At 40.1% G+C, this 24,287-nt stretch overlaps 1 protein-coding gene across 1 annotated transcript in view; it reads left to right on the plus strand.

Moving 5' to 3' along the window:
• Positions 1–24,287, plus strand: part of LOC127355621 (protein sidekick-1) — a 221,829-nt gene that overhangs the window by 179,784 nt on the left and 17,758 nt on the right. The window contains exons 25-31 of the mRNA XM_051386674.1: positions 762–912; positions 3,491–3,731; positions 5,305–5,420; positions 8,588–8,774; positions 9,748–9,846; positions 12,917–13,111; positions 20,992–21,193. Of these exons, the coding sequence (XP_051242634.1) occupies positions 762–912; positions 3,491–3,731; positions 5,305–5,420; positions 8,588–8,774; positions 9,748–9,846; positions 12,917–13,111; positions 20,992–21,193 (1,191 nt within the window). The remainder of the gene's footprint in view (positions 1–761; positions 913–3,490; positions 3,732–5,304; positions 5,421–8,587; positions 8,775–9,747; positions 9,847–12,916; positions 13,112–20,991; positions 21,194–24,287) is intronic.

The raw sequence follows: 24,287 nt of genomic DNA on the forward strand, positions 1-24,287 counted from the left end.
TCTGACACGCACTCTGCACACTCACACATTTTATCACTCACACCCACACTGAAGCGTGGTTGCATTTAGAAGCAACAAAAGTAACAAACGCTCCCTCATGGCTCTGTGTGTGTATGTGTGTGTGTTTGTGTGTGTGTGTGTGTGTGTGTGTGTGTGTGTGTGTGTGTGTGTGTGTGCGGTGTGTGTGTGTGTGTGTGTGTGTGTGTGTGTGTGTGTGTGTGTGTGTTTGTCAACAGGTCTGTATAGTTATGTCTCTTTTTCTGACTGAATGTTTGGCTTAACTTAATAATATGTCAATGGCATTTTAGTGGAGAGTTCCAGCTGAATCTATATAATATTTTTTAGTTGTTAAGCAAATAATGCAAATATCACACCAACTACTAGTAAACACAACAGTTATAGTAAAAGATATTTTGATTGTGTGCATTACATTATGGCTTAATTTTCAAGTCAGTTGATCAATATTCAATATGATAAGCAGCTGTATGACACCATTGTTTAGGTTTTTGCCACAGACAAAAATATAAGACACCTACCGCTCAGCTTTGAAGACTTTGAAGACCAATGTCCAACTTGAACTAACATTGGTCAAACTCCCAAACGCCACTGGATCTTACATTGCATACCCATAATGCAATACGTACATCTTTTAAAGTCCACACTCCCATTTTGTAACACAAGATTTCTGTAATAATACTCAAAATGACAAATAAAGTATACTTGTGGAGTGTCCCTGTAACTGCGGTTACTGTTCTCACCAGGTTCAGGATACGGCAAGTGAATATTGTCGGCTCCAGTCCCATGAGCGCCCCCTCCAGGCTGATTCAAACCCTACAGGCTGCCCCTGACACACACCCCTCTAACTTCACCCTGCTGTCTGCCACACAGACCAGCCTGTGCTTCAACTGGAAGGTACTGAAACACAAATACACAGTTAACTCTGTAACACATTAAAATCTTGCTCTGCCCCTTTACAATCATCCAAACAGTTCTAATTTGACTAATGTGGATTTTCTTCATTAGCTTGCATCTCTGTGCATTGTCTTTTTTTCATATCAGTGCGTGTGTGCATATGCGCATGCATGTGCACTCACCAGCAGCCGGACTGAACAGGTTGAAAGGCTGACAGCCTATAATCAGTGTCTCTCCTTGTTATCACTGCTAACACTAATCTGTCACATTTCCCATTCACAGTGCGGACCGCTAGCAGCACAAACTGCAATGTAATTTTCTCCTTACTGTCTTTTCTTTTTTGCTCTTGTTCCTGCCCCTCGTCCCTCTCGCTTTCCCTCCCTCTCTCTTTTACTCCCCCCTCTCCTCTTCTATTATAACATAAATGGAGAGCAGAGTATTTTCCATTTAAGAGTTGGAATGAGAAAAAGAGCCTGTCAAATCAGACACAGACACTGAGGCGCTATGGGCTACCTGTGCAGCATGCTAATGGGATTTTACCTGCATGTTAGCGCCCAGTCTGAGCTATGCTAGGCTTTCTGCTGTAATGGAACCATCACAATGGTTTTAGCTAAGGTTATTATTCTAAGCTGCATATTAAGGGTAATAAAGCTAATGTGACATTCTGTATTATGGCTCCTAAATGCTAAGCTGAGCTAAATCACTGGGGTATTTAAAATGGCTGGGCGTCTCACTTCCTTATCTGCTGCACAGCATAGAGCAACCACTGTACAATGTTGGTAAAAATCTTCTGTGGAATTACTAAATTTTGAGCTAACTGAACTTCTTAAGAACAACGATTTTAGGGTACTGAGTAATAGGTGGCTGTGCCTGTAACACAATGACATGGTGGTTCGTGGGCAGAGGAAAGAGGATGAGTTGACAGAGAAAAAGTACAGACAAAAAAAGCAGGGAGGGTGACAGGAAATGAGAGTGGAAGCAAGTAAAAGAGGATGACAGAGTCTGAATAAAACAGGGAAAAGAGGGTGATCGAGAGAGAAAGATCCGAAGATGGGATGTCAAAGGGGAGAAGACAGTAAAAGGTTTTTAGGATGTACTTTAGAGTTTGACATTGTCACATAAATAACCATGTTCCTTAGAGCTACAAAATGCCTTTTCACTTGTGAGTGTGTATGTTTTTGTTTATGTCATATTCTGGAGACCTAAACTTGATATTCCACTTGTGTTGTCGGGAACTAACTTCTTTCTGGGTCTTTTTTTTATATTACCACTGGAGGGCACCAAAGTAAAAAATTCTGCTCATAGAATATTATACTCTTTAAATATTATATTATATATTGTATTTATTTCAGGGATTAAATGGCTTTAAGAACATCGTCAATCAGCTTGTTACTTTGAACGATGTGGTCTTACATGATCTCACGACTTTCTGCTAAAGTTCGAACACTTTTGTGTATGTCACATGAAAGATTTCTGTGATTTTATTTTGTCTATGCTTTTTTCACTGGCTTGAAATGGGTGGGGCTCTGCTGTAAAACCAATCGAAGTTTAACAACACTTGAATCTACACATGATGACAGTGGTGGGTTGTTTGCTTCCATTGCCTGGCCGCATTCAACCAAATCTGATCAAACTACACATGGCCAGATGAATTTATAAGTGTTAAATTCACTATAAATTAATTAAGTTTTTCGCTGCACTTTAACTAACATTTTTTTTTATTTAGTTATAAATTACTTGAGGGGGGGTGTGAGAGAATCTGTCTGAGCACTGTCCAATATTTGTGCATATTCGTATGCGTGGATGTTATATGATACGATATAAATGTGCTGTATGTGTGTGAATTGGATTATTATTTTTTCCCAAATGCACATGCTGAAGTTTATGTTTGTTTATTTTAGTATTTAGTTTATATTTAATTTCTCTTCACTCCGTGTTGGTTATGAAGAACTGTGTCACATGGTTTTATGAGCAACAACGTTCTCTGTATTAACCAAATTATCATTTTATTAATCACAATTTTACCAAAATTGGTTTCTCATTCAATCATCCTTTCAGCTCTTTCTCTGTATGGATAGTTCTTCCTCCATCAATCAGAGTCAAAATTAATTAATTTCAGTACAGTGGGGGCACAGGGTGGCCAAGTGCTGACACATTATAAGATACTTGCACAATCCAGTTTTGGCACATTGGCCCTCGTTTATTAAGCTATTATACAAGAAAGCGCACAAGATTTAAAAAAAAATATATATATATATCTGCCTTTGAAATTATCCTGAAAATTCACTTTTAGTCGTATGCTAGCAAGGTTATACCTTAACAAACAAGGATAATTTGGAGTGCCTCTATAACTGTACTGTATACAGTATAGAATTTAAAGCAGTTAATATACTCTGTTTTGTCTAAAAAGAATGGAAATAATGACTATAAATAAATTAAACTCACCAAAGAAATCCATGCAAAGCTGAAGACACAGTGTGTCATTATTTCTATAGTCACATGTGCATGTAGAACAAAAGTAAAAGCACCTCTCTGATCTGTTTTTTTTTCTCTCTGCTCTCATTCTGTTACCCTCCAGCCTCTTCCAGAGTCCGAGTACAACAGCAGTCCAGGGACTGTGGGATACCGACTGCGTGTGTGGAGGACGGATGGCCAGGGGGAGGACAGGACTGAGGATGTGGATGGAGCAGGGGAGACCAGTAAGGCCACAATAGAGGGCCTGAGTCCCTGGACCCGGTACCAGGTGCAGATACAGGCCTACAACTCCATAGGACCTGGACCCTGGAGCAGCACTGTCGCCGTACAGACAGCAGAGTCTGGTACGAACAAAAACCTTATTCACTCCTGTTTCCTGTTTTCAAGTGTCCAGTATAGCTCTCAGGCCAATATTGTATTAGCAGGGTATAAGAAGACAGATGGATGAAGAACAAAGTGCTCCGATTACCTCCCTGAGTCTTCTCTCATCCTGCCACCTCTCTCTGCCCTCTACACTCTCCCTCTATTTCAGTGAGGGGAAGATTGACGGTCAGAGGGAGGGGAAGGGGGAGATGATTGAGATAAAATCGAAGATTGGTTCAGAGAGTGAAGTAGTACTGAGCTGTGTGTGTGTGTGTTCACTTGCATACCTATCCAACAGTGGACCTTGGCGTTCAAAAGGAGCTTCAGGCTCTTTGTGTTCAATGCAGTGGCGCTCAGATTGACGGGATCGACGCGTAGCAAAGAGGCATGATGACAGTGAGGAATAACTTTTTAAGGGGCGACAGTAGTATGTGTGTGTGTGGTGTACTAGCCTCTCATCCCACCTTTAGACAGTGTTGCAGTTGTCTCTGAAGCCCGGGGCGCTCTGCCCTGGGGCCATGAAGTGCTGGAGGGGCATCTTTGAGAAGACCAGTTGCAGCAAGAGGGACTGGGGTCTTGGCAAGGCTCACGCCATGGAGAGCAGGCCCTCAGACATACAAATGCACACACATACATACCCATACAAGCTACTGTATCAACTCAGTATGCAATTTAAATCCTGCGTGACAAAGAAGACAAAAATATGACCCTAACAGAAATTAGCGTCATATTTTGGAACCAAAAATTTCCAGAGAAAGACCCCACATATTTTTTTAATAGGCTGTTTTATTGCCAGCTACAGGTCCACATTCTGCCTCGTTTAGTATGTGTTAACTGATTTTATGTGTAGTGGAGTATTTAACACGATCACCAACCCCAGCCCTTCTTATTGTAAAAACATCATAGGCACTCAAGAAGAACCCTTTGGACAGTTTGCAGCTATCCCTTTCTAAAATAATATGATGAGTGGCATCATGAATGTGATTTTCCAATAAACCACAGACTAAACTGGCATGTACAGTATAACGATGTGTTCAGTCACAGATGAGCAGAATGATTATTTTATTGCCTAAACATTAATTTAAGATTAATCCCAGTGATTGAAGAAGAAATGTTTTTATCTAGCTGTAACATTTGGTTTATTTAGAGCCATATACAAGTTTCCCCTTTACAAACAAATAAGGATGTGGATGCAACCAGGGGGCACAAAACAACATGTGCAATCTCAAAACCGCACACCATTATTGAACTTGCTGAAATGTATTGTATGTATGTCAATATCCCTTTTCAGTCTGTGTTCATCACTGACTGTTCTGTTGCAGGCTATGGATGTCCCCTCTTTGATAAGTAAATATAAACCAGGGTTTAAAAAACTTTTTGAATGAATCTTGTGCAAACATTAAATAAAATGTTTCTATTTGATGTTTTCTCTTTCCAAAAAGACTAGAAATAGTGGTTCATACTTTGTCAGTATAGAATCACAGTCCACTGTTGGTAATGAAGGCGTGTGTATGTGTGTGTGTGTGTGTGTGTGTGTGTGTACGGTCTCTCTAGTTCCATCTGGATATCCGGTGAATGTGACTGCCGACGCTGTGAGTTCTACAAGGATCCTGCTCACATGGTCTGCTCTCCCTCTGGCACAGAAGAATGGAGTTATACTTGGATATAAGGTGTATAAAACACTCAAATACACACAGACACAAACCCATTTGGCATTCTCTCTTGACCCCCTTAGCCCATTATCACTTCCTCCAACACCTTCACACGCCCTCACACACACCGATGCACACAGATATGCACTCAAAAATCTGATATCAGAATAAAAATATGACGTAATAGCTTGTAACTGCTCTAGTTTGTTCTTCCTGTCACTGCTTTTAAAAGCACCCAGCTACAGCAAGCATGTTTGGGGTGTGTGTAATTGTGCGCATGCATATGAAAGAGGCTTTAATGTTTAATACCCTTTCTTAAAACAACAGTTTGTATGATGTTGTAGTAGAAACAATGGCTGGATTATTCATTTATTTAAATAAAAGGGACTATAATCCATAAAGCCTGTTGGTTTTGAGAAGTGCTTTGTTTGTCTGAAATTGAAAGCATAAACTGCAGCTGAGGCAAGTGAAGGTGATTTGTTGAGTATACATGCATTATGTGATTATGCTTTGGAGATTCTGCATTAGTATTTAAGTCCAGACTTGCGACCCACTTAAGCAACATAGCCTACAGTCTATCCACGTCTGCCAAATTAGACCTCATCCTTTTCTTATATTTTCAAACTAAGCGGGAGAGGTCTGTCTTGCTGCAACTGCGGGATGATGAAGTAGTCGGCATACTGTGATGTGCAAGAAAACTGTATAAATACTATTGATGGTGAAGTGCAAGGTGCACTCATTTTTGCCTGAGTGCACCACTTACTGGCAGTCACATCCTTCCTTTTACACTCAACGTGGTTCCACCTGCTTTTTCCTGGACTCCCACGCACACCCTCCAGGGGTTTATTATAATGTACTCCAATTCCTTGTTTGATTTTGAAATAAAGAGACGACACGTACCAGTTGTCTGTATTTTTGCAATATTGCTTTTCTTGTTCAGTGATGTATTATGTGGCACCCCTCAACATCCATAAAAAGAAAAATTTAACAAAGAGAAAGCACAATCAAAATATTTTTGATAATATAAAAGTGGCATTGAGTATAGCTCCTAATCACTAGACAAACAAACCATAGCAGAACAAAGCTTTAAAAGGGAGGGAAATTGTCCTCAGTTGCATGGACTTGGTTGTGTTATAAATACATAAATCTACAGAAGAAAAGTAGCTGTTACTGTGTGATATAAACCAGCACCATCCAGTATTTTAAAAATGTTGTGTAAAATTCAGGTCATATCATCCACCATGCCCAAAGCGCATCGCACTCCCCATCTGTGTGTTTTTTTGTGCCCTCTTGAGAATCACACTGAACAGTATGCCTACCGTGTTAATAGATGGGAAGAGTGTGCCAGCAGCGGCTCTTCAACACCTTCCATTCCCAAGTAGATGCTGAATAGTTCTCCTGCCTCCTGCCACGCACTCCTCCAATCTATTTCTTTTTTTAGACACTTAAGAGCTGACATTTTTCCTTCAAAATGGTTTTAAGTGTAGCAGGGGGTTCATAATAATGGAAAAATAGAGAGAGAAAGACCAAGAAAAAGCAGTTCTTGACACATATTTCTGTTGCCAGTGAAAGTGCAGTGTGTTTTAGATGTTGACACTAGAGTAATTTCATTTTCAAAAACAGTTTTAGGAGCTGTTTCAGTTCAGTTCAGCTCATTGTCAACAAATCCCATAAAAATTCCAAAGCTAACAGGTTTTGCTTCTGTTAACATTATACCTTATGTTAGAGTAACATTTACTAAAACCTACACTCCCCAGCTGTAATAGGAAATACCTCTGCTTCTTTGGAGAGAGTCTTTTCACTAAAAATAGCTTTACCGACAGTAAAGATGTGGGTCGGACAGCTAAATTGTTCCATTCGATCCATTGTTAATATTAAAATATTATATATAATGTAACCGTTTTAAAGATTTACATCTGGAAGGAACATGCTTAAGACTGAGTGCTACAGACAGGTTGCAAAAGTCTTAACGTATTGACAGTTTGTATTGTGAAATAATTTTTTCGATTTAGATTTCTTTCCAAATCCTTTTTCTGTGATTTATTTGTTCAGCGGGTTTACACTGGGTTTGTATGACTATTTGCTAGATAAATGTTATAAGACAGCAGTCAATGTAATCCCCTCAGAAGACTAGATGGACTGAGATAGATTTGGACTGAAGGTGATCCGTACTTGATGCCCTGTTGGTGTTGTCCTTGTATGCCTCTGTTTCTTCCTGTTACTATGGGACTATTGGGAAGTAACCCTTAACACAAAGCGAACTGCTGTACTAATAATATGTGAGCTGTGTTGTATTGCCCCCGGTGACCTGTCTGTTCAGTTCTTTGCATCTGCATTACAAAAATTATTATTTTTTAAATTGAGAGAGTTGGTTTTGGTCTTTTATGTTATTTGCTTGACAATCACAAAAATATAGAACATCACCAACCTTATTCTTTAAAGCCACTGAAGCTACCATAAATGAAGAAAAAAAACATGTACAGAGCTGACAGTCTTAACTGCAACTGATTTTACATACATGTGTGACTATTCCTTCAATCTCTATTGGGACCATTATGTGGAAAAATACCAGAGCAAAGTGAAAGCATACTTGGCAATTCTCTGGGGAATTATTTGTCTTTTGTCTAAATTAATTCACAAAAAGGTTTTATTGCAATAATCAGAATTCGCATTTGCAAATGGACCTCAAAGAGGAGTGATACTGTGGTGAAGTTCATCCACATTGCGTCACCCTCAGAGACTAACTTGACCTTTAATTGATACACAGTTGCCCCTTGTTCATTCATAGTTTTGTCTTATCTTCCCTCTCTAGGAGAGGTGTCTGCCTCTTTCTGCTGAGAAAGATTTGAAGTATCATACAGCTTCTCTCTTGTTGGCATTTAACAGTTGTTGGGAAGAACAGTTTGAACACTTTCATCCTGTGTGCTTGGCCAAAAGACAGCGTAACATAAAACAGCATTTCATAATCATGAAACAGTTTTGACCTTAACAAAAAACAAATGCGCAATAATTTAAAAAAATTGGTTAAGTAATTTATTTATTTTGATTTTGACAGTTATAAAATACAACATGAATGATCCCATAGAAGCTCAGTCCGGCCACGACATAACTCTATAAACCATATACATTTCTATTACATCAATAAACCTGATGCTGATTCTGATCCTGCGTGTCTCTGTCCCCAGGTGTTGTACAGCGAAAAGGACTCAGAAGGTCCCCCCAGTGTCCAGGTGGCAGAAGGAGAGGGGAGTATGTCGCTGCTGCTTGGGGTTCTCCAAAAATACACGGTGTACGTGCTGCAGGTGCTGGCGTACACACAGATGGGTGATGGACCCCCCAGCAACCCCTTACTGCTCAGAACCAAAGAAGATGGTAGGATCTCTCTCTCTGTCTCAGCCTGATCACTGACTTTTCTGTCCTGCAGTTTGTTCAACACTTTTGCCTTCTTCTCACCTCAGTAGCTGTTTTTCACCTCTTTACACCTCTGCTGTCAGCACAACCAGCTTCCCCCCACTTCAGTGATCACCCACTGCATCCAGCTCACCCCTCAGACCTCTTCACAGCCCAGACATGGAGAACACATTGTGTAGTGTGTAGTGTGTAGTGTGTGTGTGTTAGTATGTTACATGTGTGCAGATGTCTTCAGATGCAACCATGGCAGGCTTTTCAGGATGCCAGCAACCTGCTGATGAAACACAAGCACGCACACACACACACACACACACACACACACACACACACACACACACACACACAGAAACACTCACACGTGGACACTCACACTCATTCTCTATCAAACAGTGTCACGTTTGAAAAGTTTTTCTCATTTCAGGATGAAACAAGAACGGGGAAGTCAATTCCCGGCAATGTATAATGAACCTCCATCCAGTCTGTTGTCAGTCACACACATTCACATACTGTACACACACACAAACACACACACACACATACACACTCACTTTGATATGTATTTGGTCGTGTGGAACATGTACTTTTATCAGGAAGAAAGATATTTAACAAAGAAAATTACATTTTCCATTTTGTGTCTTTTAGAAGTGCCTCTTAAAAATGTATAAGACACTGTGTGTGTGTGTGTGTGTGTGTGTGTGTGTGTGTGTGTGTGTGTGTGTGCGTGCGTGCGTGCGTGCGTGCGTGCGTGCGTGCGTGCGTGCGTGCGTGTGTGTGCATTTACATCTGTGAGCTTTGGTCCTGTCATACTAACATACTGAAATTGTCTTTCTCATTACAGTATTGAAGGAGTCCATTTGTGATTCTTTCTGCTGCTCTTTGTAGATATTATTAGTTTCATTCTACTGCCAACTCCCTTTTCTATTTTTCTCTCCAGTCCCAGGCCCTCCTGTCAGGATGGTGTTTCCAGAAGTTCGATTGTCATCAGTTAGGGTGGTTTGGCAGCCACCCACAAACCCCAACGGCATCATATTAGGTACAAAAACAAACACGCACACATACAAGAAAGTAGATATTTGTGAGTAACACTGAAATGGGAATTTACGCTTTTAATGACAATAGATTTATTTTCAATTGTTGAAGGACGGAGCTTGGCTTAGAGAGGGAATGAGTTAGCAGTTTTAAACACGTGCACACACACAGACACACACACACTCACAGAAAAACACACACTTACCGCTGTGATCTTTCAAGGGAAGGAAGGAAGTAAAAGCTGTAAAATGGAAAAGAGCTGATTCTGTTTTTAGCTTTCAAACAAGGGTCAGCTCTTCTCTCTACTCTCCGCTTCAGTGCCGAGGTTTGTTGGTGTTTGTGTTTGTGTTTGTGTTTGTGTGTGTGTGTATGTGTGTGTGTGTGTGTGTGTGTGTGTGTGTGTGTGTTGGGGGGACGGGGCGGCGCAAGGCACCTTTACTAATGCATAGCCTCATATATAAATATATAAGAGGAATGTGAGAGCTGCTGAGCTGGAAACAGAGAGAACAGGAGGGGAGAGACAGCAGAGAGGAGATGTATGGAGGTGAGAGGAGGGACAGGTGTGTGTGTGTGTGTACGTTGCACAAAGGGGAGAAAAGACCAGTGTTTGTCCTCTCAGTGGGGGAGGAAGTCGAGCAGGACAGTGTGAGTGATGTGTGACTGTATTGTAAAGGGGAGGACATTTAGTGCGACACCAATATGTGACAGAAGGATGAGTGGGAGGGCAAACCGCTCTCTCTCTCTCTCCCTCCCTCTCTCTCTCTCTCTCTCTCTCTCTCTCTCTCTCTCTCTCTCTCTCTCTCTCTCTCTCTCTCCGGATCACACAGGCACACACAAACAGGCAGTCCTGCTGTGTCCTTGCTGTGTGTGTGTGTGTGTGTGTGTGTGTGTTGGTGTGAGTGTATGCAGATACAAAAAACTATAGTGTACTGGTTTCTTTAGTGACTGCCTCATTTCTCCTTGGGTTCTCAACCCATCGGGGACTGACACAGAAGGTGAACAGAGGAGAAACAAGACCACAGAAGGTGCACAATCTAATTTGGCACAAGGCAAAGTGAGGCATTTGTGTTTTCACGTGACCTCTCTTTGAATATAATTCAGCCACACACACACACACACACACTACCATACTACATACTGTATGTGTATGTAGTGTCAAAGTCTCAAAATTAAGTAAAAGTCAGTATGCATGCTGAAAAACACTTGTTTTTTTGTCCCACAATGTAATGCACAACCTTTTGTCTCTTTGTGAAGTTTAATTGACAGTGATATTTTAAAGTTGCAGCCTCACTACCTGTTCACATACTATCTGCAAAAATAGTATACTATAAAAATTACTATATTAGTTGTAAATAATGTATGTAAAAAGCTACAATGATGGTGGTGGCGTTGCTTCATAGAACATCTGGTGAGTGGGGACATTTAATCACAGAAATCTGAAAGCCTTTTCAACAATTTATTAGTGTGGGGATTTAATCAGAGATGGATGGATGATTATTTTCTATATACAGGAAGGAAAACATTAAGAAAATATCACAAATTAGAACAGTAGCAGTAAACACAGGGGTAAATTAGTCATCATTATTCTCCCTCACTTCTATTAATGCATTCATAATCTTGGCACTTACTACATCTTCAGGGTTTACTAAACACAGAATCTAATATAAATGCAATACAAAACAATCCATTAAACACTTAAAGTGAATCATGAAACATTAACCAAATCAATTAAGGTTGTAAAGGTGAAAAATCCTGATTTTGATTTACATAGGTTGTCTCTTTCTTCAGCATTTAGTCATGGAGGACAAAGGCTAACAAGCCTAAAGGGAGGAGTTGTATGTGAGGCTTAGTGGAAAACTGTCCATAGATCTTAAGTATGGTGAAAACTATGGTGACACTAAGCATGGAGACATGTGATTTAACACTGTATACAATCTGAATACAGCATAGAAATTAGATGTGAGTAGAGAATATATCTTAACCCTATCTTGTAGTAGAATTGATTTTGTATTTTTTAACACAGATGAGGCCAGTGAGCAGCTAAAAGCAAAAGCTAGGAAGCAGTATGAAATATACTGTGTATGCTACATCTTTTCGGTGGGAAACGGAGATGGGCTAACATGACACAGTCACTTTGTAATGGAGATTTAGTCTCATGTCTCTGATAGCAGTGATGTCCTAATGAGATTCAGTATAGAAGATAATGCTGTGCTCTGACCCAATTGTTTAGATGCAAGAGGATTTGTTATCACGCTGTTATCCAATAATCTTCCACCCACTGCGTTCACATTAATATACAATCAGGCTATCTGATGAGATTATCACCCGCACAACCAGATTAGGTGCCTCTGAGCAGATTACCATCTTGACCGTCTTACTGTGAACCAATCACCTCTGCACACTTGTGTGGTTGTGTGTATTTGGTGTACAATACAATCTTCATATTGAAAGCCTTTGTGAGTGGCCAGTGGTGTGTGGAAAGCATGGTCGGGGATCAGTGGTTTGAGTGTATGTGTGTATGTGTTGAAGGGTGTTAGTGTTATTACATGGCCTACTGCACATGAGACAGAGAAACAGACAAAAGCTGAGTAAACCACGGGTCACAGCCAAGGGGACAGAAGAAAGGTTTTATGTTTATATAATGTGTGTAGGGGAACATCAGTATATGAGCTGTGATGTGTGTGTGTGTGTGTGTGTGCCCTGATGTTCAATGACAGAATTATGACTTTCTCTCAAGCTTTGTGTATGTTGTTGGACAATGCAGTCTAAAGGCTCCATAAAAAGCAGCTGCATGCATCAAATCTCCTCAGAACAGATAAGGACAGAAGCTGCAGAAAAGGGTGTTTGTTTGTATGTGGTACTGTGGAAATGAGAATGTGTGGTGCGTGGCATTGTGCAGTTACATTTTCAGGCTTTTTCCAATCTCAAATTGTGCCGTCTTTGATTCCTGTGGGCTCTGTGATCTAAAGTAGGCCACAAAAACACCCAGAAACACATTCATTCACATGCAAGAATTTCACACAGTTCTCAACTGTCTTCCTCCTCCGTCTGTCTTTCCTTCTGTCCCTCACTAGGCTACCAGATTTCCTACCGCTTGGACAGCAGGGACCCGCAGCGCTGGACCACAGTGGAAGTGGGCTCCAATGCTCGACAGTTCACCGTCACAGGACTTTCCCCTGAGCAGGCCTATGTGTTCCGACTCACCGCTCGCACCGCCGTGGGCTGGGGCGAAGAACAGGAGGCCCTGGTTGTTACCACAGAACGTAGAGGTAAAGGACACACACACGTATACTTAAGTTTTACATGGTGTCTGGTTTGCTTTCATAGTTGTTCCTCCAGCCATGCAGATGTTAAGCACTCCTGTTAAACCTTAATAGGATCCCCTTATGCTCTCTCAAGCTGCCGCAAAAACACAAGGTGTTTTGGTTATTTTACGTGGAAGTTTTGGTATTTGTGTTTTTATCTGTGCTTTTTTTACCGGTTTAAAGTGGGCGGTTTCCATGATCTAATCACGGTGCAGCAACATTTGAATCAAAATCCGATGATGTGGGGTTGTTTGCTTACGTTGGCTTGCCTGGGAACCAGATGAATCTGTCGAGCTGTTGATGGTTCATTTGTTTCATTCATTTGTTCTCGCAGATACATCTGGCCACCCTTCCATTGGAACAGCTTGGTCAATCATAACCGTTTACTTAATATGCAGTGGGTTTTATACTATGATTGACAGAGGAGCGTCACACATAGGTCCATCTTCGCGAAACTCAAACTGTCAAACTAGGCAGTGCTAATTACACATTAATCAAGATTCTGATACTACATTGCCTATTTCTTAAATGCTTTCAGAGGGGCACCCCTGAGTCCTTGCTTCAGCGTGGTACCGTTGGCCCTTTGCTACGTGTCATCTCTGTTTCTCTTTCTCACGCTTTCCTGTCTATCTAAACTTTCCTGCCCCCCCCAAAAAAAAAAAGTATAAAATAAAGTTGAGAGAGAAAGTTTGTGACCAGTCGCCATTTTTTCCTTGAAAAAAAAAAAAAACCAAGCACCGACTCAACTTGCATATGTCGCTCAGCGCTACGCCACAGGTTTCATCTGAGGTGTGTAGGTCGGGTGTAGTAATTCCAGGCTAAATGTTAGCCACATTGTTAATCAATCTTATCAAACCACACCCCTACAGTCCTGATGAAGCAGATTTGCAGAGTTTTTGAGAGTTTATCTCTCTATACAATACACATCACTCCGATAGCTTTTGATTGGTTCAAAATACTATATAAAATGGTGACAATTTCAATTTACCTCTTCAGTGAACAAGCTTCTTTCTTCTCTCTTATTTCCAAAGGGATGTTGATTATTTCTTCACGGAGGTAAGCTCTGAGGAAAACAAAAAGTGATCCGTTGTCTTTGCAACAGCCGCGCAAGCAATAATACCACTGGTAAACGCAAGGGGGTTGGTGAAAAGTTGTCCAGTGTTACAGTAAAATGCAAGTTTAATCAAGTTTTCAAGGGCTTCAATAGGCCAATAACACTTTGACTCTTCATAGCAACAGTTATAAATGACTAAAGGACTAAATGTGATAGAGTCATTAATGTTATTAGTTGCACTTGGTGTGCTTTTCCTGCTGTGCTGAGTTGAGATGTGAAAAGGCCTGTAGGGATGAACAGTATGAGGTTGATGGGTCACTGATGGGGGAGTTTGGGGACAACGAAAAACTTTACAGTAAGCTGCCATCTCAAGTATGTCTGAGGCACAGAAGATTAAAAACATTTTTTGAAACATCAGCTCTTCTCTCTCTTTATATTGAAAGAGGTAGAAATGGTAACAGTGTAATTTCATTCTGAAACAGTATCGAACCACACGCTAATGGAACCAATATAACAAATGTGTTCATTTTGTCCCTATATAAAAATGACTTCTCTACATTGCTGGATAATTCAACAAAAATAATAGGGTGGAAGCTTTGACTAATGATGAGTAAAATTTGCTTTTTCATTTTTGCCTTTTTTATACACTCCCATTATATAAGTATCATGTATCACGTGTGGCACCAAAGCAATGTAATAATTTGAACTGGAATTCACATTAAATTATAATAATACATAAGGAAATTAGATTTGTTAAATAAACCAGATTATACACGAAATTCTGTAAATGAGAGAATTGTAAGCAGGAGCGACTTGATTAATGTTTTTCATTTTCCCTGTGCTTTTCAAAATGTTTGCCATCAGGAAGGTTTATTGCAATTATTTTATGGTTATTTTGTCCTTTCTTTTCAAATTAACTTTCAAAATGGTCAAAGACTGGACTTTGTCACCCATTATGCTATGTCCTACAGTAATGCCAGTGTAGAGTCTGGAAAGGTCAGGTGAAGTTTTAGCATTTTAAAATTTTATGACCTACTTAGAGGTGTAATGAGTTGTAGTCGATGTGAAGTCCTCGCAGAGATAAAGTTAGGGAAAGAAAAGCAAACAGGAGCCTCAGGCGTGGAGCTCGGGCGGGTTATCAGTACTTAAACAACAAGTAGTTTGTGGTTGGACATGCAGAGTTTATTGTTACTGTGCACTAAATATCAGCACACAGACCTTTGTGTGGGGAACATTTTACATACAACATAAGACAAAATGGCATTTAGAAACTCTAGTGGATGAAGAGCTGCTTGCCAGTAAATATAGATATTGAAATCACTAGGTACCAGCCCTCCTGCAGGCGCAAAATGAGAGACAGGAGTTGCAAATACTTCCTCAGGGTCTGTGCAACAGTAGTTAAAAAAACAATTGTGACATTCAGTCTGCAGCAAACAGAGCTAATTTAATTGACTTGCTGAGTAAGAAAACACGGATTATTAGCCTTTCTCAACTCAACTGTCTTGCAACACTGGCTACTTTCTCATAGCACCATGCCCTGTTGTGGGCGGGTGAAAAATGCACAGTTAGTAGGTGAAAAAGAGAATGAGACTGGCCGTGTGTTGAAATAGTAGCGGAAGTCTTTTTTTTGCCAAAGGAGAGAGCAGAAAGCAAGATATGAAATTCATGAATCTTAACTTCTAAAGCAAAGTAATTACTATTGATCAATAGTTCTGTCAGCATTCTGCAGTCATGGTAATTCTTTTTCTCTTTTAGGCTGGCAAAAAATCATCGTGAGGTATAAACTGTGAAAATAACAGGGATTTTAAAACACACTCAAACTCTCAGAATGACAGCCCATGCCTATGGCGAGATGTAGGAGGTTGAGCAGTGACAGTAACTCTCCTAAGACAGTTTTGTCTCCAAAAACCTGTAACGGAGGTTTATCCTCCAACACACAGTCAGTGGCCAAAAAGGAAGATTTTTACAGTGACTCGACTTTTAAACAGGTAAAGTAGTTTTTGAGCAGTGCAGTTCTTTTTCCTTCAATTTATAAACAAACAAAAAGTTGAGTTCTTTTCCTCCTCAGATTCAACGGTTGTGATGCTTTTATCTCATCTTGTCAAGACTTTTGTTGCTGTCTCTCTTCCTGCTTCAGTCAACTGTTTTCATGTCCTTCATTACATGATTCATTACATGAAATACTTATGTAACTCTTTTTTTGCACAAATACCTTGAAACATATACAGTTAAACACAGTTTAAAATTAAAAAGTATTTGCTTATATTAGCACTATATTGCATGTAGTGTATTTGTTTTTATTATATATTTTATACATCTATTATATTTTTATAATATTTTATTTTATTCTTTGCTCTTTGCACTACATTTTCCCCTCTGCTGCTGTGCCAAATTAGAATTTCTCCTACAGGCGATCAATAAAGGAACATCTTATCTTTTCATATCTTATCTTATCTTATCTTAACAGATGTACACATTATTAGACAGGGAGATTTTAGATTTTGATAAGGAGATTATGATTGGTAAAATATGACCTTTATTCTGAGTATTTCAGAGGCTAATCTGCCAGACCTGTGTTTACATGTGGGAACACAGGTCATATTTTTCATGAAAGATTTTGTGACTGAATGGTGACAAGAGAAGGTAATACAGTGTAGTTTACACTGGAACAGACACAAGATGTCAAGGTATGTTTTAGGAAGGCAATAAACAGCAGTAAACAAACAGCAAGAATCAAATTGAAAAGATGGATTTTTCCTAAAATGACTGAAACTCTGTGAATTAATTTACCAGAAGACCCAAGGTCACCCTTTATGTTTACTAGGATGTAATTTGGTCCTACAGGTTGTTAAACTGTCACACATTCATAGCATAAAATGACCACATTGTTTAACTATGTTAACTGAAGCTATAAGCTATAAAAGTCAATACTGCACATCCGTCATACATATAAAGTACATCAATCCAAATGAGAGTTACAACATATTCCCAAGTTGTGTACTGCAGTGTTTGTCCTGTGAGCCAGCGCATAGCCTGGGAAGCCTGACTATTTTCAGTTTGGGCTAAAGATATTACTAAAGATATGTTTTTATTGCTACCGGGGGGGCAGCGGATATGACCTGTAAACACTGATATGTTATCGCCTTAAAATGTTGATATGGCAAACCTGTTGGTCAACTCATCCGGCAGTTATGGAGTGATGTTTGTGTCCACCTGAATGTAACTGCAATATTTACACTCTTTTATCTATTTTCTTCACCTGCTTCAACTCCTGAGAAAAATATCTGACTCTTTTAGCCAAAATGGTAAAGCTGCAGGGCCGTAAACACCAAAACAGTTCACTGAAAGATGATGTAATGCTCAATATAGGCTGAGGTGATAATTCTCTGTTGGTCAGTATAAGCGGCACGTTTTACATTACAGTTAGTCGTTTGATCCATTTTAAAATATTTCGACTATAGCAACTTTTAATATTTGTATATGTAGACGTCAATAATCTTTATTTTATATTAATATCGCAGCCTGCAGCAGGTAACGTTTTAACATAACAAATTCTGAATACCCTGACAGTAGTATATGAGACAGATAATCTGTTGCAAAGCGTCTTCATGCTTCCAACCCAAAGCGTCAGTATTTGATGACCTGAGAATGAGACTCAACAATCTACTATCTTTCTTAGCTTTGATTGGTTGTTTTCGTCCAGGTGCAGTGGATTCCTGCCATTAGGAGCCCTAGGAGGAGCCAGAGGAACCAGATTTTTTCACAGATTATCTGTCTAAAGTTCTACTGTCAGGATATAGTGAAAATGTCAGCAACCTACTGCAGTTTTAATAGGTCTTATTAGTATTTTAAGTACTCTTGAAGCGTCTGTTTTTATGTGTGTGCTTCAAATTCATTATAAAAACATGTGAAACATTTAGCAGACATAGGTTGTATTAGTATAACAGTCTGTAAGGAGGGTAGTGGCAGGTGGTGCTGAAGTTTGACCGCTCACACTTTTGAGCTGAGAAGAGCTATCACACCAGAATGAAAGATCACTTTAAAAATAAATTTACAACAGTGTCTCGGTAGGCTAACGCATGAATAACTTTTGGTTTGAATGTAGCTTACAGCCTTTGATATATGTCATCCCTGATCTCTCCAATTTTCTCTTGTCAGCCGGCACCATGTATGTCTAGTAAAGCATTGAAATGCTACAAAAGTCCCTATATTAAAATGTGACAGCAAAGGGAATTTTTATGAAAGCCTGGATTCATGATGTCAGATATTCTATTTGGAGCAATCAGTTTGTATAGCAGCATTTTAATTGGATCAGATATCATAATATCAGCAGCATCATTATCAGGATTTCTTTAGAATAGAATTCAGTGGTTCTCTGTTCCACTTCAGTAACATAATGGCCCATTCTCACTGTGAGATAGACAGAATAGCCTAATAGAGATTTCTTTCTGATGATGCTGAAGAGACCAACTTAATCCCTAGAAAAAGAAAATTGGCTTTTTGAGTGTGCGTGTGTGTGTGTGTCCCTCCAGAGAGACTTATCTATGCTGATTTTAGTCTCCAAGAGGGTGATAACTGATAAGGTAATGGACAACATACAGTAGCATATTTAGCAGAATTCATCCCCGAACAACCATATCTTTCCTCTCCTCTAGTACTAACGCCATCTCTCCTTTCTCCGATACTTCACTTCTACCACACTCCTCCTCTCTCCTCTCCCTTGTGTAGCAGCAAACAGTTGTGTAAGTGCTGGAAGGGCAGCACTTGTTCTGACAATTATGAGTTTATTATCAGAACATGATCTTAACTGTGGAACGGAACAAGAGGAGAACAGACAGGGAGACGCAGATGGTATCAGGAAAGCGAAAGAGGGAGAGAATAGTCAAATCTTCAAGGGACTGAGCAATAAGGGCGAGAGGGAAGAAGGGAGGCAAATTGATTTGACTTAAATTACTTGTGATAAGGATGAATGAAGGAAGGCAAGCCTGTGTGTGTGTGTTTGTGTGTGTGTGTTTGTTGACTGTGCATGTTTGAGAACATAAGTGCAGATTAATTAAACTTCAGAGGGAATCGATAATGCTTTTATTTCTAGACTTAATCGATAACGTGATGCTCCTGAAATTAAACAGTTATGCCCCCAACCGCGTGTTTTTGTTTATGCGAGCATGTGTGTGCACACGTCTACTAATCACACAGCTTACTGCCAACACAGTTGTACAAAGATACTGACTCCCAGAGCCATCTTTCATCTTCTAATTGAATAGCAAAGACAAACACCCACACACACATACACACACACACACACACACACACACACACACACACACACAGATACACACACACACAGGCAATCTGTTGAGAAATTGTTTCTTTGATGGTGCAGTGGTTAGATGTCTTGTTTCATTTAAACATATGTATGCACTGCAACAGTCACAATGATTCATATGTGATGCAAATGTAGGCTGTGCATGTCCTGTCTTACAAGGTATTTGCAGCATATGGTCCATGATTGTCTCTGTTTGTCCAGGTGACAATTCATTTCAGCAAAGCTACAGATATGAAGCAAATTAGGAAAAATGTGAATTAATGAGTAGAGGAACATATTGAATGCAGATGTTTCTATAGACAGAGTCTGTTTGTTCCAGCTTGTTTACATGCATTCATGTAGTATCCAGGTCACAGTCATTTCTCTGCAGTAGACAGATTTTTTTAAATTATGGGTTTTTCCCAGTTGGATTTCTACTTTAGAAAAGGGATTTCTTGGTCATGTATATAAGTGGCCGGGTCTCTAATTGGCTTTTTACGTCTATGCATGTGTATGACAAAGACTCCAAACAGAGAAAGTGTCCCTGTATAACTGTGACAGCAGAGCAGATACTAATATCCAAAGTCAGACTGAAATGGAAACTAACTCAAAGAAGTCTGAATATATTTCCACCACTAAAAATCCAACTCAGACACATTTATGTTGTAAAGAGAAGCAGTGTCAGTCCCCCAACACACACAAACACACACACACACACACACACACACACACACGATATCACTATTTGTAATAATTTATTACTTCTGTAATACCACAATCTTTAAAAACTCACTACTATTACTCATTTCATTTCTGTCGGTCACATACTGTGGCATTCATTTACTTTGTATATATTAGCATATATTGTATATATTTTATTACTATAAGTTACATAGACTCCTATTATATTTATATTTCCATTTTTATTTTTTTGTTTTTACTTATATGTATATACCTATATATTATATACATTTCCATTCTATATATATTGTGTGAGCACCTTGAACAACTGTAACAGACAATTTTACCCCCCGGGGATCAATAAAGTATTTCTGATTCTATTACGTTAATATAAGTGCATTTTCTGGAGACTTGAGCTTGGACATAAGTGTGTAAATGTTTTGACCTTTTTTCATTTTCTGTCTTTTTTTTGATCCAGCATCTCTTTGACTCGTGGTAATGTGCAGTGCTCTGTCCTTTAATTTGTCACCCAACTGTATATCTAAAGCTCTTTGCAAAGTCTCTCATGAATTGAAATACACACACACACACACACACACACACACACACACACACACACACACACACACACACACACACACATAAACATTACTAAATGGCATACAGTAATTTGATGTATGAATGAAGGTTCTTAACCTTGTCACATCACTTTTTCTACCTTCTCTCTTTCTTCCCTCTCTCACCTCTCCCCTACCTCGTTTGTCTCTGCTCACCTTCTTCTTTTTATCTTCCCTATTTCCGCAGAGCGTCCCCAGCCACCCAGGAAGTTGTCTGTTCCTCAGGACGGGGTTGAATCCCGCCATGTCCGCCTCCACTGGGTGACGGGTAGCTCAGGCTCCTCCCCTCTGAGGTACTTCACTCTGCAGGTTAAGGAGCTGCCCAGCGGGGACTGGAGCACACACACCGCTGACATCTCGCACAACGTGACCGCCTGGACCGTTGACAGGTACGCATGTACACATGTGAACGGTCATACACATATCAAATCAGTTCAAGTTTATTTATATAGCACATTTAAAATAACCAGAGTTGACCAAAGTGCTGTATAAATTAAAGTGCACGGCACATCAGGGAAAAAAGGTGATTGTCTGATCATAGCTTAGGAACTGTAACTAAAGCCTGTCAAGCTTTGTATAGTATTTGTGTCCTGCTATACTACCGACAGTAATAATAACCCAGTTTTACTTAAGTGAGGCCTGACATACTTTGTGGGTGACAGGTTACATTAAAATATATATACAGCTCCCGTTACATTATCCACTGTGTAGTATTTCCTCACTGTGTGGAAGCAAGTCTTGGATCAGAGTGCAGACTAACATTAGCATCTCTGTCCTGCTCTATATTGGATTTGGGGAAGTCAAGATTCCAGCAACTCCATTTAACAAACATATCAGTCAGTCCTTATCCTAAAAGCCTGTTGTGACCTCAAAGGAGTTTCATTCTTTTTGAAAATACACAATAATGCTTAAATCCAAACTCTGTCTCGCTTGTCCATGTATGTAAGATAAGCAGCTCAACTGGATTTAAGTCTAGAACATCATACTTATAACACTAGGATTAACTTGCTCTCTTTATTTCCATGTCTCACCAACATGGATGGTCACCAGGATGCTGACTTTTCGCCTGGGACCTGTTTTCGCACTTACCGTCTTTTAGCACGATCTCATGTATGAAGCCAAGTGCATATTCAAGACGGTTTTAGAGTCAGCTTCAAATATTAAAAAGTGGACAGTGGGGACGGCATGATGACGTTAACATTAGCTTCATCAGCTAGCTAGCGACAGCTGATAGAATCTGCAGTTGTCATTTCAGCCGACAAAGTTGATGGTCGCCGGTTGTCTACCTCAGTCTGAAATCAAGGACCTATTGTTCCGAAAATTGCAAAGTATATGAAGTGGTAAAGCTGTTGATGCATATGTGCTGTGCAAGAACAAAAAGCTTGACAAGCATAGCAACAGTATCTATGGAGGGGGGGGGGTCTACTTACCTAACAGTATAAGGCCATCTGAAGTATCCTTGGGGAAAAAAAATAGGATTAAAAATTCCACATTGTCGCTTTCTTTACAGAGCCCTGACATGGATATTTTGTTCACCATTTGATGCTGGACTTGAATTAGTTAAAGCAGTCTGTAAAATCTTGTAATGTTTATGCCTGTCCTTGGGGAGAAGAGTGGACAGAGGGTGGAGCTGTAAATTGTAAAAGCAAACAACAGAGAATTAGAACACAGAAAGAAAAGTTGTGTTTATTTAGCACATGATGTACCAAAAAGGCTTGTGGAGCGGAAAAAAAAACACACAAACAACAAAAAACCACCAGGGAGAGCAAAGTAATCATAATCACTGCAGAAATGTGGAGGATCTCAGTCACCTAATCACACAGGCACAGCAGGAACTGCTCTCTATCCTTTTCACTTAATACCTTTTTTTTCCTCACTCTGCCTTCATGCTTTTAAGTTTCTGTGTGCCGTTTGCTCATTGTCTCTCTCTACAACCATTTTTACATCTACCTTACCCCTCTTACCTCGCCGTCACCACTTCCCTCCCTCCATCCATCAACAGCCATTGCTTTCAAAAACCATAAGGCACGTATTTTTTCCTTAATTCATCCTCAAGCACCACATCCACTCATCCCCTTGAAGAGAGCGTCATTGCATGCCTCCTTTTTCCATCCCTCCATCCTCTTCTCCCTGGTGAGACTGTCATTATGGCAGCAGGTGATAGTGGTCAGACTGGATGGCCACTCCAACTTCCCTCACAGCCTGAGTAGCAGATCTATGATGAGGCTTTACTTGTGTGTAGTGTGTGTTCCCAGCGCGTGTCTTCTGCCTCGTGACTGTTTGTGCGCGCTCTGTTGCGAGCTATCACAGGGCTATTTGAGATGCTGAAGAGTGTTCTCGCAGTGTGTCTGCATCCGCCTGTTTCAACCTGCCTCAGGGAGAGTCTATCTGCCATGATGGTGGTGCTGCTGTTGTTGTTTTGATGCCGTTTTCAAGCTCATTCTACCACTGAATGCTCTCATTACGGCGCCGGATGGAGGAATTAGCTTACATCTCCACATGCCTTACACTCATACTTACTTGTTATCTATCCTTAATTGTTGTTTTCCACCGAGACATCTTTGGAACCAAAACATTGAAGTCCCCGGGCTGATGCACACAAAGACACACACATACAGTATACACACACTTTCAAACACTGTCCTTAACATCCTCCCTGTGCTGTTGGTTCCCCACCCCTCTTTGAGCTCAGTGCCTTTGATGTTCTATTCCTACGATGCCCACAACCCCATAGGGCCTTTTCTTGTCCCTTATTGGGCCCGGCTCATTATTATACAAGAAGACACTTGAGCAGTTCTCCTGTCGCCTGCTGAATTTCTAACTGGTCCTCTGTAGTCTGTGAGGCACTTGGTAAATAAAGTCTAGAGATGGACCTCTGTATGTGTGTGTGAGCAGTGGTAGAAGGGCGGTGCAATTACTTCTTGTTACAAATTATTAAATTGCTCCTGTTAATTTTTGTTAATAATAGGTTAGATCCATAAAAAATTAGGGAAAACGACTGTTTTGCCACCGACTGTCCTTTTTCAATTCTAATTAAATTTCCCACGGTGTGCAGGAGTAAGTACATTTAAACTATTTGCATGCTGTAAGGCACTAAAGCGGAAACTGGTTCAGGTAGTCCCTAACAATGGGTGCATGCTTATTGGGCTGATTGTAAGTGGCTCTTGAGTAAGTGTTTTCAAAATGACTGATGTATATTGTTATTTTGTTCTTAGTAATGCATTCACCTTGCACAGAGGAGAAATGCAGATAAGATGTTGTGGTAGTATGGCAGTAAAAATACTTTGGCAGTGGAGACTATTAGGTAAGGTGTAAGATTATTATTCAAGACCTTGTCTGCTCTTCAAAGGCCACTGAGAGAGCAAAGCATGTCTGTGAGGGGAGGTAAAAGGAAGTCATTCCCAAAGTATTAAAGGTACACAGTGGATTTTTTGACCACATGTGGTGCTGTAGGGCGAAGTTTAATGAGCGGGTCACTGTGTT

Source organism: Dicentrarchus labrax, unplaced genomic scaffold (genome assembly GCF_905237075.1).
Source record: "Dicentrarchus labrax unplaced genomic scaffold, dlabrax2021, whole genome shotgun sequence".
Taxonomy (NCBI): domain Eukaryota; kingdom Metazoa; phylum Chordata; class Actinopteri; family Moronidae; genus Dicentrarchus; species Dicentrarchus labrax.